A 17,155-nucleotide genomic window follows, 5' to 3' on the forward strand; every position below is an offset into this window, starting at 1 on the left:
ATGAACTTTGCTTAATAGTCCTGTAGTCTGCTCCAAAAGAGGATCACTCATCTGGGATCAGATGTATAGGGAAACATTGAAGTTTGCTTTTACACTCCTCCTTCACTCTACACCCCAGCATCTCCTAGAGCTCCTACTGCTGTATCTTTTAGCCCACAGCCCATAATCCCTCCTGGGTAAGGTCATGCTGCCTGACAGGCTGGGCTTTTTTGGAGCCTTTGTGTGAGACCAACCTGAGGGATTAGGTTGGCAGGTGTGGCTGGAGCAGAATAGCCAGATGGTGGTGATAGAAGAGAGGAGGCTGTGCCAGCTATGGGTGTAGTTTAGCCAACAGAAGGGGAAGTGGTATTGAGCTAAAATTTGCCATTGATTGGACTCACAGCGGTCTGTCATCACATAAAACTACCTATTTTATGAAACTAAATATTCCTGAGGTAAGCATTTATTCCAGACAATCATGGAACTTAAGATTGAATGGGAGAGTGTCTGGTAAGGCAAGAACAACCATGAGGAGAAAACTCTCGCCAGGAGCAGTTTGCTTGTAGCAAAGGGTCACTGACTCATGTCTGAAGCAAAGATTTTTTCAGGGCTGCCCAGAGCCACAAACAGCCCTCTGTGCTGAGGGACTCCTCCTACCATGGACAAACAGGGTACAAGGGAAGGAAAAAGTGCAAGTCACCTCTCTAACCAGAGTGAACCTCTCAGGAACTCACCTCCAGTCCTTTTCAGAGCCTGGAAAAGTGGCTTTGAAAGTTGCCACTTATCCTGAGATAGTGGTTGTAAACTCTAGGGCTATCTTGAGAGTTCCCATCGCCTGTGCAGTGTTTGAGCACCTCATGCAGTCTCCCACAGTCCCAAGGTAGACAAAGCACTGAGAGAATGCAACACAAAACCAACCACAATTGAACCTATGAAGAAGCTTTACATTAGATTTAATCAATGAGGAAACAGAAGAAGTGCAAGTACTGCCTTTATTCTTTGAAAATATGAAAGCAGAGCTAATCTGAAAACAAATTCACTACACAGAGAAGCTACACTGAACAGGACTCAGATAGAAACCACTGATGGAGTTTGTCATGGGTTTTGCTCAACCCAGCACTAGCAAGAGTCAGAAAAGCACCTTCTCCAGGATGAATCCTGATAGGAGAGGGAGGAAGACGGTGTGTTGAGGGGCAAGAGCGAAAACCACTCTGTCCATAGAAAAAGCTGGTCTGCATTGGAACCGCTTCAGCTTTATGTCCATCATCCCCAGGCTGTTTTTTCCATCTCCTGCCATATTGCATTCAGAAATGGTGGTACAACCCTTCATGGCAGCTTTCACAGTCTGTCCAGCTACACAGGAGGAAAAGTACATGCCATGTGTCAGTGGACCCAGTCCCCATAGTCATTCCCTCCCTGGCCACTGCAGTCCCCATTTCCAACCCAAGAACTGCCCATTCCTTACACCCAGTTGGCTCTAAACCCACCAACCCATTCCTGTCTGTTCCCATCCTCTGAATAAATTTGAAGAAACAGCAAGGTCACCTTGGTTGACTTGAAATACAAAGGGTTTAGGGCTTATCTTCTTTCTTTCTGCTGAATAAAGATGATTTTTAAAACTTCTAGTAATTTAAATTTAAAAATTAAGAAGGTCTTAAATAGTTATCTTTCTTACGTTTAAAGATTCTTCTGGTCAAAGATTGTCTGGCTTCCTAAAGAAACCAGGGCTGTGTGACACTACTCCAGGAATTCATTGCCTCCTTCTCTCTTGGAACCTCTCATGGCATTCAAACTGGATGACAATGTCTCAGCCACATTTGACATGGGGTTGAGAAGTCTCAAAGACAATACAGCCTGAGCTATTTCTTAAGATTAATCCATCCTTGAAGGCTTTACAGGATTTTAGCCAAACCAAGAGAGAAACATGGTGACATGCCCACTGAAACCTACCCCTGTCCTTTACCACCACTGGAGCACCTACCTGAGAAGGAGACCTGAGCAGGTGCTGGGTGCCTAACTCTCCAAACAGACATTTTTGTTCCTGTTGCTTGCTTTTGCTAACACTGCTCACATTTCTCTGCTGTGCAGGTTATGGAGGGCTGGAATACTCTGTTGGGCATTTTTGTCTTAGATACAAATAACTTGTAAAGGCACCTCACTAGTTCCTCACCTTCCTGTGCTCCCCTACACCTCTTCTTCCTCTGCATAGCTAATCACACCACACAGGTCTTCTCTATCTACAGTGACCGATCAATCAAGTTAAGACAAATTAGGAGCATTTTTATTTCAGTGATACACTGAAATAATTCCACCACTCTATTTCCATTGCTGTGACTAGGAAAAGTCTTGTTTTCCTTCATGTTGTTTCTGTGAAATATGATCTAATTCAGGGTTTGGACAACACATTTTCAAAAGTCTATAGCAAAGACCTTCAGGCATCACATCATTTCCTAGCAATATTATCAACTCAGAGGAATTTCATCTATAACCACACACAAGATAATTTTTTTCAGTCTGTTTCTACAGCAGGTGTTGCTGCCTTTAACTTCCATCTTAGTTTTCCTGTCTACTGGAGCACAGGTAGCATTGCCACAAAAGGTGGAAGTCCTTTACCTGCAGCATGGGAGGAAAGGAGAGTGACCAGGAAACATGCTGTCAATTTTCCTCTCTCTAATTACACGTGTAATTACAGGTGGAAAAAAGATTTCTGAAGGAGCCATTATAAGACTGGAGTTCCTTCTCAAGGAAGATCTTTGGGTACCCCAAAGGCTCAGCTGCAGTGTTTATGTCCCTGGCTCTGTACACACAGAAGCACCACTACAACAATGTCTTGTCCCCAGCATCACCTCATGGAAAAGCCAATGGCTCTGTGTAGTTCCACCTAAACCTCCACTGAGCTGGCAACTAGCTTAGATCCAGATTCACCCTCATACATCTTAGCTAGGGCCAGCAGGTCCAGCACCTTGGTCAGATTTGTTACATCCTGATTGCCTCAGGAACCCAGTTCTCCTCCTGACCTCAGTTATGCTGTGCTATGAGGAACTCCAACAGTTATTCATGCATAATGGGGAAGAAAGAAGAAAAAAACATCCCTGCCCTTTGATCAGCTTAAAACTTGCAGTTTTCACCTTTCAGTTCCTTGCTTCTTCCTCTTTTTTTTTTCCCCACACTTTTTACCTGTTTTTATTTCTCAGTGATGCTTCCTCTTAGACTAGTTTCACCCATTTTACCAAAAAGATGAAAGACAGCCCAAATAAAAGGCAGTTACCAGAATTCATTAACCCAGCAAAGTCAACACATTGGGTTTCAGATCCAGTGCAGTTTACAATTTCTTGAACGCACTGGAAGGAGTCCACGCTGTAGCAGGCAGGACACTGGTACCCGTTGGGCACGTTGTCATCTGGTGGCACTGGAATGAAAGAGATGGGCTGTAACTGGTGTTAATGAGGATATGAGAGGAACGACCAAGGTCATGGTTTAGCCTGGAAGGCCGCACCTTGGGATGGGCCAGAGAGGGGATGGGCTATAAGGATAAAAAGGGAGCTTACATGAAACAGAGGTGGTTCGACAGTCATCACCCGTGCAGCAAGCTATGTGGCCCTTTGCTTTTACCTTCCCATAGTTCATGGTGACAGGGCCATGGTTGCACATGTTGGATGGCATGCAGGATTTGATGGATGAAGGGATTGGCATCCCCCCTGTAACAAAGCAGAAGGCAGTGCCAAGTTGTTAAACACAAGGTAACTCCCTTCCCATTCCAATAGCTCCTGCACCAATTCCTAAGTAGCTGCATATTTCCTTCTGCTTGTACAAAGTCACCCTTCATCCTTGAAGCACCTCAAGGCTCAATTTAACTGTTCTACTCCCCGTTACACCTTTTGAGCTTGGCTGATGGTGTAGACCAGACTTGCCCATGTCAGGATGCTTGTTGCTGCGATGGACCATGTGCTCAGCAGAATGTGAATAAAGAAGTATGAGCTTCTTAGAGGCATGTGGGTTAGAGGATAGTCCGGGATGGGAAAAGCTCTCTATTCCTCTATCTTGAGAAGCAGTTTCTTACTGGGAGGTTTTGGTTCTTAGTTGCGGAGAGGAGAACCATGAGCTACACTAGACTCACTTCTCCTGTGAGGACAAGCTCAGACAATTGAAGTTGTTCAGCCTGGAGAAGGGAAATCTCCTGCGTGACCTTATAGCAACATTCCAGTACCTAAAGGGGCTAAAAGAGAGCTGGAGAGGGACTTTTGACAAGTGCATGGAATGACAGGACAAGAGGGAATGGCTTCAGACTGAAAGAGGGTAAATTTAGATTAGATATTAAGAAGAAATTCTTTGCTGTGAGGGTCATTAGGCACTGTACAGGTTGCAGAGAAGCTGTGGATGGCCCATCTTGGAAGTGTTCAAGGCCAGGCTGGACGGGGGCTCTGAGCAACCTGTTCTAGTGAAAGGTGTCCCTGGCCAGGGCAGGGCGTTGGAACAAGATGATCTCTAAGGTCTCTTCCAACCCAAACTATTCTGTGATGTCGATTACAATGATACAGTGATAGCTCAGCCCCGATGGTAATGCCTGGTTGCCTGGTGTCCCCTTCCCTGCTCAAGGAAGGGGGTTAGATGCAGGCCACCTTCTCTCTCCACATGTCACCACCGCACCCTCAGAGCTAGATGTCAGCAGCCTAGTGTAGCTCATGGTTCTCCCCTCCACAACTAAGAACCAAAACCTCCCAGTAAGAAACTGCTTCTCAAGATAGAGGAATAGAGAGCTTTTCCCATCCTGGACTATCCTGATCTCTGGCTCCTCTGCCAGCAAAAGAAAAATGAACAGTTTAACCAAGGGTGGATCATAATACCAGTGACAGAAGTGGGGAGAGAGACACCTGCCCCAGCCCCACTCTGAAAGCTACAATGGCACACAGATATAGCGGATGTCTCACCTACCTATTAGGACCTCGTGCAGAATGATGCCACAGGTATCTTCACCACCAGTGCAGGTTTTCATGGGGCCAGAGCAGCCTCTTCCTATGCTGTGACAAACCTCACACTGAAGACATGTCCCTGGGGAAAGAAGGAGGACATATTCCTGAGTAAGAATCATAAGGGATCTCACTTCCCCTTTCATTACCATTTGACTTCAGTGTTTGATCAGAACTTTTCACATTCCTCTTCTCTTATTTTTCCTGTTTCATTGTGCAATTTGTGGTGGGGTTTTTCTGGAGCTGCTGATGAAAGCAATCCTACAAACCCCTTAGTCCTGGCAGGTGTTCAACTGTCCCTTGATCCACAACTCCCAAAGTCTCTCTTTGCAGTAAGCAGGGGCACCCGAGTGGCTGGAGAACAAGAACTATCAGTGAGTATTGACTGTGCTCTGTAAAAATTGGAGAATCCCTTTGTAGACATTATCTCTTTGTAAGCATTATCTCTTTGTGTATCTCTCTGTAGGCATTAGGGGAAACCACTTTACCAACTACCTGCTGGAACACCTTAAGCAGACCAGAATATCAGACTGTCAGCAGGAAACACTTAGAAAGTAATAAAGTGCTTATCAACAGAGGACAAATATGATGTCTTCCATGGCACACACCTGCAAGGGTCCAGAGCATAGATTAATAGGTCCCAGGCATGTATCAGCTCCCAAAACCCAGGTGCCAACTGAGGCACCTTGCAGTGGCTGTGACGTCCTCATGGAGTGTCAGGTATGACCCAAGACCTCCAAGACGTGTGCTTCTCTGTAGCAGAGCTGAAGGACAGCCGAGATGACATATAACGTCTAAAATGTCACACAACCCCGGACACGAGCAAAATAAATGGGCCCCTAAGCTTGTGATAAACAAGTCCAGAGATCCACTCAGCTGACCAAAGATCTGTCTGCCTCAGAGTAACCTGGGTCACTCTAACAGCTTTCCTGGCCAGACCAGCAGTGTCATGTTGTAAATGCCGACACCCTCATCTGCACTTTGGCCCACAGCACCAAAGATCCCCTGAGACTGGTCAACCCTCTGCAGCACAAATCCCCCCAGATGAGGTGTTTCTATGGCTCAGATGGCAGGAACAGCCTCTCACACGAAGCACCCATTCCCAGAACTCTTCTGTGTCCCACAGCTCAGCAGGTCCTAGCAAAAAACTCACCTGGGTCCAGGAAAGCCAGGAGGAAGCTGAGTCCAAGGGATACTTTCATGTTGATGAGATGTAAGCACAAGGAGCTGCCAAATCTTCGTGAACACAGCACCGTGTGCCACAAGGAATTTATAAACTGGAGGAAAAGGGTGTGTTTTTAAGGAAGTGGAGATTGGGGAAGTGTTCTGAAGAATATAGATACTTCTGAGTGCTAACACCAGCATTTGTTTCTTTTTCTTTTTAAAGCACAAGTTTTGCCTTCTTCTCCAGATGAATAATGCTGTTTGCCTTTCTCCTGTTTAGAGTATGCAGCCTATGAGGAAAGACTGGCTTTCTTGGTGATATCAGGTGCAGTCTCTGGTGCAGACTTTGAACACCATTTAGCCTCTGCCATCCATATGAATAATGGAGAAGAAATCACTTGGACAGCCCTGTTAGGCCCAAAGAGGCTGATATGGTTTGAAGCTGGCTCCCTGCTAAGTCTCCAAACCTTACCACAGGAAGTCCACCCACACCCCAAACCTCAGGCAGAAGAGGGAAAAAAACAACCGAGAAAACCGAAATGAGAGAGAGATAGCTCAAGTCTGCGCAATGGATTTTTTAGGTGAGATGCAGTATGCGTGGAACTGAACCCACCCTTTAATCCTGAGGTTCATCTGCCAGGGCCGAGCGAGCTTGGACGGTGGCAGTGAGGTCCTCAGGATGTAGGTTTGATTAGAGTGACCTTCTCTTAGATGGATGGCCTTACAGGGCTAAGCGAGCTTCGTCTGCCCGGGTTTGGGATTAGAGTTGTCCTTCTCCTAGGATGACTGCCAGAAGGCTAATGAGCTCATCCTGCCCACAGATTTATTGTATCTGACCCTACAGTTTTGACCTGTCTGGCATGGGTGACCCTACTGAAGGCACGTACCATCGCCAGCATAGCTCGCAACCACATAGGGGTATGCAGGCTGCATTCCTACTATTAAAAAAAACCCAAACGATTAGGCCAAGTCTTACACTACCTAGTTTTCTGCCATCTGTCTATATTCAATCCCAGGAAGCACCCAGGATCAGCCCTTTGTCCTGACCAACCTTTCAGGATGTAACAAATAAATCCAGGACATACCAAACCTGGGCAGTAGCCACGGGTGAACCAAAAACAAACAAACGAGCGAAACAGTTCTGACCACCGTACCCACCTAGGGCTCGAGGACCTCTCCAGGCCCCAGCCCGACCAAGATCTCCAAGCCCCAGAGGAAACTATTATCCACCCTGATCTTGTCCTCCCCCCACCGTGTTTCCTCATATCTTCCCACGCACTACTTACCTGACCTCCCTCCAGTCCGAGGACCCCCACAACCTGCCTGGTATCCCCCCCCCCAAACCAGACTGGCAAACCTCTGTGTACTCCGAGGCTTCCACTCTCCTCTCTCTCCTTTCTCACGAGGGCACAAGGCCAGCCGGCGAAGCTCCCTCTCTCCTTTCCCGCCGGGGGGGAGGGGACCGGGGGCGGTCCCGAGCGAGAACCGCGGGGGCGGCCCCGCGGCCGCACGAGAACCCGAGAGATAGCTAAAGCAATATATATGATTATATTTACACTTATATTACAGTTATATACAGTTTAAATATATATATACAATTTCACAAGGAAAAGGGAAAGGGAAGGGGGAAGGGAAAAAAGGAACAAAACCAAAATAAAATATATATGTATATATATATATATACTGATCAATAGCCCAAGATCTAGCAACTAAAAGAATTAGCAAAGAATATCTTACTACTCTCCTTGGGACAACAGAGAGTCACCGCTGGAGCGACTGCCGGCAACCTCCACCTCCCAAGGTCGACAAGGCCTTACCAGGCCTCACTCTCCAACCCGACAGACACAACAGCAGGGAAACCTGCACCTCCAAGCTGCCGGAAGGAAAGAGAGGGTGAAGGCCTCTCCTCCTTTCTTCTTATACCCTGGCTTACGTAAAAATCGTAGGGAACACTGGGTAAATCTGGGCCCTTCCTTGGTTACAAACTGGTCCCCAAGGAAGGCCTAGACTAAACTGCCACAGAGCCAAAGTATAGCAAGGACTAGCCAGAAATGCTCCTTGTGGCTGGGTTTTTGCTGGCTGGTTTCCCATCTCCTCATTCCCATCAGTCAGGAGCTCTCGTGCCCTGATTACAGAGGCAAAGCAGGTAGGGTCAAAGCAGTGAGCTTCCTCTCTGAGGCAGTGTACAGCTTCAGTTTGCAAACTGGCTGCCCATGCACGCCTTGGAGCAGGCTCAAGGAAGGGTTTCTGGAGTTGAAAACTGGTCCTCCAGCGTTTGGGGTTTGATATAAAACATTTGGAAGTTGATAAGGAAGTCTTCTGTTGTAGTTCTGGGTTTTAAATTAAACCAAGTCAGCAGGGAGAAAGCACAGGTTGTCTGTGAGGCAACCTGGTCACAACTTAGGTGATGTTACAGCAGGTTTTCATGCCCTGACATCTCATGATGGGCCAATGACAAGCAGCAGTGACCAACTTGTGATTGGCCCACATGCACAGGTTTTATGTTCTGCCTCACTGAAACCATTTCCCACACTGAAGATATCCTCTTGTCCTGCACCAGATTGAGCCAGTTTATGATCCTCCAGGACTTTTTGCATTGACATCCAGGAAGAACTGAAATGTCTGTGTGCCCGTTCTCAACTGCAGTGTCAATCCTTGGGTGAGATGTTGCTCCAGAGGGACTTTTTGGTGTGTTGCACAGGAGGATGCTGGTCTCATCTGGGCTTCAGACACAAGGGCAAACCAAACGACAAGTCCTGCACAGCAGGGGCACACAGACATACAGAGAGGAATCACAAATACAAGGTGCAAGGACATTCCAAGGCTACCTAGTCCATCCTGCTGCCCCGGACAGTTCTAGGCCAGCACAAGTGTTGCTTCTGGGGACATAACAGGGAAATCCAGACTACTGGGAAGGTAGTCTCACCCTGAACCTGGCAGGGATAGTTGTTTGGTGAAAAGCAGGGAGAGCTTCACTACTGAAGATTCCTACTGATGTGCAAATGAGCTGAGTGCTGTTCCCAGATCTAGCAAAGTCTTCCCGTAAATCCGTAGAGAAAAATCACAGATCTCACTGATGTTTCCACTCACTCTTTTGCTTTCATATTCTGCCAGCAGCAGAGCTCTTCTCTGCCTCTCTCTCTCCCACCTTACTATGTGCTTTTCCATTTGAGACTAACCTCTTCAAAGGACAGTGGCCTTGTTACATTTTGCTATACATTGAGTAGTCCAGCAGGGCCTCTTCTTAGATAAGTCCACAGTGTTGTGATAATGGAAATCAGTGCAACCACACTGTACGAGAGCCTTGGACCCCCATTGTCCATTAAGCTGATATCTCAAGGAGACAAGGGAAAATTCTATCTTCACCTTGAAATTCTTTTTCAGCTCAGAAATGGTCATAGACACGTTGAAATGAAATCAAACTTCTGACTGCAGCCTGTTCAGGACTAAAATTCACTCCTCAGTGGTCTTAAAACTCAAACTGAATAAAACCCTGTCCCCAGGCAGGCTGGGGTACTCAGATTGGGGTGATCCTGCTGTTTAACTACATGTGGGACTGCAGATACAGATATGAAGATGAGAGGTCGTGACTGTCTCTGGTGATTTTAATTTCATGCCCTTTCATTTAAGATGATTACTGAAGTGCCTGGGGGATTTTCCCTGAACAACATGACTACACTAGTCTCACTGAATTACACAGAACTCACCTGTTTTCCACCTCTCAAGGAGGGAGGGTGTGAAGCTGCAGCCTTTTCATGTGCTTTTTTAGAGAGGAAACCAAGCACAGCAAGGAGAAGACACAATCTGCAGCAATAAGAGACCTGGAAAATAAGATCTATGAGAGAAGGTGAAAACTATTAAGGTGCTCAGTGGACACCCAGTCATATCATATATGTCTACAAAAACAAGGGCTGGATAGGAAAAACTATCACAGAGAGCTTACATTAGGCCCTGGGGAATTTTCAAACAGTGACAATACTGAAATGTGGGAAGGTGTGGATCCTCCATCCTGGGTGGCTTGGAAAAACAGGCTAGACAATAACTGTTAGGGAATTATTTATGTTGATAGGATCCTGCTCCAGGGCTGAGAGATGGATTAGTTGTTCTCTCTCAGGATTCTTTCTAAATTTGTTCTTATATTTTAATTTCATGGTGTGCATGTTCGTGTTTCTGCAGCATGTCCATGTTTCTGCAGCATGTCCATGCTTCAAGAAGCAGAGGAGAATGATAACACAAGTCACACTCTACAGGGAGGTGAGGCAGAGGCTGGGGAGGTCAGAGAAATATGTCAGACAAGAAAAGTTAGAAATCCAATCCTGAAAATAGCATTGGTAGGAAGTGAAGAAGGGGGAAAGTTCAAAAGGACGATTATTCTATGTTCAGCAGAAGAAAAATGCCCATCTAGGCCAGAGCATGTAAGAAAATATATACAAATTTGCCCTGCAGGCTTGTAGCAGAAAATCCCAGTGGGTTTCATAAAATCAGAGAATTATTTGGATTGTAAAAGACCCTTAAGATTATTGAATCCAGCCGTTAACCCAGCACTGCCGAGCCCACCACTAAACCACGTCCCTAAGTGGAACATCTACACATCTTTTAGATACTTCCAAGGACTGTGACACCACAACATCTTCCAGGGATGCTGACACCACAAATTCCCTGGGCAGCCTCTTCTAGCGCTTGACAACCCTTTCCATGAAGAAATTTTCTTAATATCCAGTACAAATCTCCCATGGCACAACTTAAAGCTGTTTCCTCTCATCCTAAGAGCCCAGACATAAAGATATGTTGTCAAAGCACAAAATTAATATATCAGATTTACAACACAGCTGAAAAACCCAGGTCAGAAAGCTCTGAAAGAGAAAGTGGCGAAGTTGTGACAAAGATAGTAAAAGATAGAAAGGACTGGGTGTGCACAGCTTGTGTAGGAGATATTGGGGAGAAGCTTGTGCAGGCCCTGCTGGGGTTGAAATGGAAGGTTCCTAGTGGAGAATGACAATGGTGGCTTTAAGGAAGAAGACGTGAGGTTAGAGCTAAGGATAAACCCCTTGATGGTGAGGTCAGCTGAGGCCAAGAGGAGCACCCTGTTCCTGTGATGAAACCCTTGAGAAGGAACCAGGAGAACGGGGCATGCTGGGGTTGAGGGTAAATCCAGCAGAGCACTGGAACCAGGCAGGCGCAGAGCAGGTGCCAGCCCTCTTCCCTCACAGTCAGTGTGGCTCCGAGGGATGGTGGCACTGTGACCAGGGCTCCCCTCTCAGCAGCTGGAGAGCCAGCAAAACACTTTCTGCAATGGTAGACAAACTGGCAATCAGAATGAACCCCTGTGCACAGGGTCATTGCAAGGCTTGGGTGCTCAGCTGGGTCTAAAGAGTCACCCAGGCTAGTGGCAGCCACAGCAGAGCTGTCCCTCTTGTCCCCACATTAGCAGGATGCAGCTTCAGAAAAAGACTGGAGGGACCAGTGGCCATTTTTAACCACAATGTTCCTATTTTTTCTGTTTAGAGGACTGTCCTGACTTTTAAATGCTACCAGGGGCTTTGAGCTATGCTAACACAGGGCTGCCTGTGACAGCAGGGCATCGTACATCCCCAACAGCTCCAATGCCCCAGTGAGACAACAAGTCTAACAGTGTCCCAAAAGCCCAGGAACAGCTTTTGTGGGAACAGTAGATCCTGCATCTCCCGTACTTCCTTTTACACCTGATGCAAGAGGACAGAGCCACAACATGTTGGGACATTTCAACGGTGAAGTCATCCACAGCCCATAAAAAAGGTGTAGAAGAAGAATCAAACCCACCCATTTTCTGAGCTGATTCCCTGTTCTCCATAACAGAGATTAGCAAAACCTGCCAATCTAGTTAACCAGGCAGGGAAATGTAAGACATTGTGCCTGGCAAGGTTATGGAGCAGATCATCCTAAGTGCAATCACACAGCACCTACAGGATGGACAAGGGATCAGACCCAGCCAGCACAGGTTTAGAAAGGGCAGGTCCTGTCTCACCAACCTGATCTCCTTTTATGATCAGGTGACCCACCTGGTGGAGGAGGGGAAGGCTGTGGATGTGTCTACCTGGACTTCAGCAAAGCCTTTGACACCGTCTCCCACAGCACACTCCTGAAAAAGCTGGCAGCCCACGGCTTGGACAGGGGCACTCTGTGCTGGGTTAGGAACTGGCTGGAGGGCTGGTCCCAGAGTGGTGGTGAATGGAGCTGTATCCAGTTGGGATCCGGTCACTAGTGGTGTCCCCCAGGGATCAGTGTTGGGCCCAGTTCTGTTTAATATCTTTATCGATGATTTAGATGAGGGCATTGAGTCCACCATCAGCAAATTTGCAGATGACACTAAGTTGGGGGGGAGTGTCAATCAGCTGGAAGGCAGAAGGGCTCTTCAGAGGGACCTCGACAAGCTGGAGAGATGGTCTGATTCCAACAGGATGAGGTTCAACCAGGCCAAGTGCCGGGTCCTGCACTTTGGCCACAACAACCCCCTGCAGCGCTACAGGCTGAGCACAGAGTTGCTGGGGAAAGGGCAGAAAGGGACCTGGGAGTTTGGATTGACAGGAAGCTGGATGTCAGCCATAGTGTGCCCAGGTGGCCAAGAAGGCCAATGGCATCCTGGCCTGGATCAGGAACAGTGTGGCCAGCAGGACCAGGGAAGTGATTCTTCCCCTGTACTCAGCACTGGTGAGGCCACACCTGGAGTGCTGTGTCCAGTTCTGGGCCCCTCGGTTTAGGAAGGATATTGAAGTGCTGGAGCAGGTCCAGGGAAGAGCAACAAGGCTGGTGAAGGGACTGGAGCACAAGTCCTATGAGGAGAGGCTGAGGGAGCTGGGGTTATTTAGCCTGGAGGAGGCTCAGGGGAGACCTCATCACTCTCCACAACTCCCTGAAAGGAGGTTGTAGCCAGGTGGGGGTTGGTCTCTTCTGTCAGGCAGCTCTCGGTAAGACAAGAGGGCATGGTCTTAAGCTGTGCCAGGGGAGGTTTAGGTTAGATATTGGGAAGAAATTCTTTACAGAGAGGGTAATCAGGCATTGGAATGGGCTGCCCAGGGAAGTGGTGGATTCTCCATCCTGGAGGTGTTTAAGATGAGACTGGATGTGGCATCAGTGCCATGGTCTGGTAACCACGGCAGTAGTGGATCAAGGGTTGGACTTGATGATCTCGGAGGCCCCTTCCAACCCAGCTGATTCTATGGTTCTATGATTCTAAGACAGCAACTATAACCACTCCAAGTAAGGTTTAGGACAGCTGTCCCAAAGGTTGAGAGCAGGAGGAGTCTCACCGTTTGCTTGCTGGCTGTAGGCTGCAGAAGCTTTCATAGAATCACAGAATGGTTTGGGTTGGAAGGGGCCTTAAAGATCATCTAGTTCCAGTCACCTGCCATGGGCAGGGATACTTTCCACTAGACCAGATCCATTTGGTGGTCATTTGTCCTAGCTGTGATTGCACAAATTAATAAACCCACCAGGTGGTAATAGGTCAGTATAACTCTAACTGCTGCTCCTGATTAAGAGATTCCCAGGACACCCCTTTAGCTGTGTTCCCCCCTGTACTTTACCAAATAACTCCAGGTCAGAGAGGAAGGCGTTTATTGCCCCTCCCCATCAACTGTTGATTTGTGTTCAGCATTTTAAATGGGATCTGGGGAGAGAGGGCTGGTGGCACCCAGATGGTTCAAGGGAGCAAAGCCTCATTGATGCCTACTTGGGAGCTAACAGAACCAAGGGTTTGCCAGCAAGGACGTTACTGTGTGTCTGGAAGAGTAACATTCCTGTAACAGGGTGCTAATTTTCACACATTAATTTCCCATGTGGACTCTTCATGGCATGGTGCCACTGCCAGCTCACAGGTGGCTGCATGAGCCCTGTCCTTGCTCCTGCCTCCAGCCAGTGCCAGATCTGTCTTAACTGAAAATACCCTTCAGGGTCTCCTTTCCAGCCAGGTCAGCCCCTTAAGGGGAGAGTTCCTGTTGGCAATGGATTTGGGAACCAAGGAAGAGAATTTGAAGGCTAGAAATAACATGAGTTAAGTAATATAAAACCGTGGCTTAAAAAGATGGTATTTAACAAGTTATTGCACCTATGCAGCAACACTCTAGAAAAAATACACAGAATCAAATTACTGAATATCATCAAACCATGAAATTTCATTTTTCAAGAAGTCAAGACATTTAAACGAGTTCAAGGGATATTTTATTTCCCTTTTGATTGTACACCGCTTACGGCATTAACATTGATGCATTGTTGGTACCCTGGCCAGTAATTACCTTTTCAGTTGAAACAACTGCCAGGAAATCCAGCTGCCTTTCAAGCATCCTGAGTGAAGGCAGATTTGCATGCACGTCAGTGTGTTGTGTTGAGCAAGCCTCCTGTTCCAGTGTGAATGATCAGCAATTCAAGACAAAGAATGATCAAGCATTCAAGACAAAAACCAGTGTCTATTTAATCCACTGGTGGATGATGTAAAAATTACATCCTTACTAGATATTCACAGCCCTTATTAGACATTCATATTTCAACCTGGTCTTCGATGAATCGCTCCAGCGTGCGACTTTGCCAGGAGCAGAGCTCGTTTGCTAAGAGAGTTCCAGGCTGGCAGCTGAGGTGGACCTAGTTTACCAGTTTTAGTTGATACATTAAGACAAAGTTAATGCTGCCATGATTTGGTGTCAAAAACCAATGAATATATAAGATGAAGTCTTTTAATACAATGGTGATATCCACACATCATATTTATTGTCCGTGGCAGTGGTTAGGACCCTCAAAATGGAATAGAAACTCAGTGTTTCAGGAATCACTTCTAAGTGGGGTCTCAAATACTTTGTGTCTGCTCTTGTCCCTTGAAAAAGTGACCTGATCTCAAGACTCTGGCAACTTGATTTAATGTGCTTGAAAGTCTCTGTCTCTCTATATGCCTTTATTTTTTTCCTACTTTCTGTAAAAAAAACTCCTCTCCTCCCACGTAGCTGAAGCCTGAGGCTGATGATGAAGGTCACATATCCTGGAAAGCACAAGTGGCTGCCTTCTGCATCACACTGAAATTTGTGAAGGAATTAGTGAACACAGTGGGATTTTACAAACTTCTTTTAAAAGCCCAATTTTGTGGGGAAAAAAGAGGAACCATCCAAAGCCAACCTGGAGATGAGGCAGTGATAGACTGCAGGTGCTAAGAGGACAAAGATTCACTCAGTCCTTTACTTACTCACTCCTTCTTTCTGGCTATCCACTGCTCCCATCTGTGCATGGAAAGCCTCCTTAAAACAGGCTACATACTTGGAAACAGGAGATGTGTAATAGGTAAAGGCATTCATCTTTGCCCTTGATTGCATTTATTCATAAAAATATCACTCTATCATTTTCTCACCTTCCCTTCCCATTCAGTCAATTACTAACCAATGACAGGAAATAAGATTTTATCATGAAAAGTAGCAGTCACAGCTGAGTAAGACCTGCCTTGAAAATGGAAAGATGAAGCCAAATCAGGAAAAAGAAAAATAAATTGCTACCAATAGGCTTGAGACAAAAGTTTAGGCTGTGGTTACAAACTCTCCTCATGGTAGGAAGTATTTGCATGCAGGTATTTCTTTGAACCATCACAAAGATGCAGCCGCTCTGTTTATACTGGAGGTCTTTGAAGTTTGAAGATCCAAACAACCTCATTTACCTTTTTTTTTTGAAATTGAAGTGATCTGCAGCTGAGTGAACACTCCTTACAATTTTTGGCATCCCTTCTCTGAGATGTGTCATGTCACTCCATCGATGCCATTTTTTTCTGTTGCAGGATTTTTCCCATGTGTGTAAAGCATACGTCACTTCTGATGAGCCCAGGTGCTGTGTGCTTCTCAGTGCCAGTGTCTGCCTCCTCCTTCCAGTCCCTTATTATGAAGCATGACACACTGCATAAGGGAGAACCCGGAAAGCCATGCCCTGCAGCACCAAGAGATATGATCCCAGCTTTCCAAATGATGCTCATCTTTCCCATCGTTTTCCAACCCAACATTATTCATTGTGTGATAAGTATCATACAATAAAGGTATTCCCAAATGAGTGTGACATACAGCATGAAGAAAAGCATGTTTGCTCAAAGCCTGCATTGGTTTGGGCAGATTTTTAAATCAACAGTCGCTTTCAGGTTGTTCTTTCATTTCCTTACAGACATTCATGAGGGAATGTGTCCATTGCCCAAGGTAAGGCAGGCCCCTGGGCAAAACAGCTGTTTGACAAGTCATAATACTGAGGGATGTTTCAAACTGAAAGAAAGTAGGTTTAGATTAGATATTAGGAAAAAATTCTTTACTGTGAGGGTGGTGAGGCGCTGGAACAGGTTGCCCGGAGAAGTTGTGGATGCCCCATCCCTGGAAGTGTTCAAGGCCAGGCTGGGTGGAACTCTGAGAAACTTGGTTTAGTGAAAGGCATCCCTGCACATAGCAGGGGGGTTGGAATTAGATGATCTTTAAGGTCACTTCCAACCCAGACCATTCTGCAATCCTATGTTCAAATATTACAGCGAACTTCAGAGAAATATCCAGAAACAACAAAAAATGAATGGCAGGGGGAGAGATCCAAGGAAACCTCCACAGGTCTCAGTATGGAGACACCTGTGGTAGGTCAGCACAGCTGGTACAGCACCATGTGGAGGAATCAGATCAGGTCCCATGAGCAGGGAACCAGGTCACCTGAGTGACCTTGCAAGGGAAAATCAAACTGTTCCAGGGATGTTCCATGACTTGCGCCTTGAATCCAGTGTTCAGTTTTGGTCCTCTCATTACAAGAGAGACATTGAGGTCCCGAAGCATGTCCAGAGAAGGGCAACAGAGAAGGGCAACAGAGCTGTGGAAGGGTCTGGAGCACAAGTCTGATGAGAAGCAGCTGAGGGAGCTGGGGATGTTTAACCTGGAGAAAAGGAGACTCAGGGGTGATCTTATCACTCTCTACAACTGCCTGAAAGGAGGGTGTAGCCAGGTGGGAGTTAGTCTCTTCTCCCATGTAACAAGCAATAGCACAAGGGGAAATGGCCTCAACTTATGCCAGGAGAGGTTTAG

The 17,155-nt window shown here is 46.6% G+C and overlaps 1 protein-coding gene and 1 long non-coding RNA gene across 4 annotated transcripts; one reads left to right on the top strand and one right to left on the bottom strand.

The window, feature by feature from the left end:
- Positions 1 to 954: 954 nt before the first annotated feature.
- LOC113988538 (phospholipase A2 inhibitor and LY6/PLAUR domain containing) lies at positions 955 to 7,490 on the bottom strand. Of its 3 annotated transcripts, none has more exons than XM_039382645.1 (6): positions 7,468 to 7,490; positions 6,100 to 6,223; positions 4,912 to 5,028; positions 3,528 to 3,677; positions 3,248 to 3,388; positions 955 to 1,332 (listed from the first exon to the last, which is right to left on the bottom strand). In XM_039382645.1, the coding sequence occupies exons 2-6, from the start codon at positions 6,146 to 6,148 to the stop codon at positions 1,109 to 1,111; spliced, it is 681 nt and encodes a 226-aa protein (XP_039238579.1). In that variant the 5' UTR covers positions 6,149 to 6,223; positions 7,468 to 7,490; the 3' UTR covers positions 955 to 1,108. The 3 variants fall into 3 exon arrangements, with proteins under 3 accessions (XP_039238579.1, XP_039238576.1, XP_039238577.1); XM_039382642.1 differs by lacking the exon at positions 7,468 to 7,490 and adding an exon at positions 6,998 to 7,018; XM_039382643.1 differs by lacking the exon at positions 7,468 to 7,490 and adding an exon at positions 6,724 to 6,752.
- Positions 7,491 to 8,151: 661 nt separating this feature from the next.
- Positions 8,152 to 16,166, top strand: LOC113988539. Its single transcript, XR_003540935.2, has 2 exons — positions 8,152 to 8,256; positions 15,895 to 16,166. It is a non-coding gene; the product is annotated as an uncharacterized LOC113988539 (long non-coding RNA).
- Positions 16,167 to 17,155: the final 989 nt, after the last annotated feature.

This window comes from Pipra filicauda, unplaced genomic scaffold (assembly GCF_003945595.2).
Source record: "Pipra filicauda isolate LSUMZ 115617 unplaced genomic scaffold, ASM394559v2 scaffold278_size1010298_pilon, whole genome shotgun sequence".
Classification (NCBI taxonomy): domain Eukaryota; kingdom Metazoa; phylum Chordata; class Aves; order Passeriformes; family Pipridae; genus Pipra; species Pipra filicauda.

Excerpts from the sequence above, each read along its gene's own strand:
- LOC113988538 (XM_039382642.1), bottom strand. Across the intron at positions 3,678-4,911 it reads TCTGCACGAGGTCCTAATAG|GGGGGATGCCAATCCCTTCA; the intron begins GTAGGTGAGACA and ends GCTTTGTTACAG. Across the intron at positions 3,389-3,527 it reads TCGAACCACCTCTGTTTCAT|TGCCACCAGATGACAACGTG; the intron begins GTAAGCTCCCTT and ends CTTTCATTCCAG.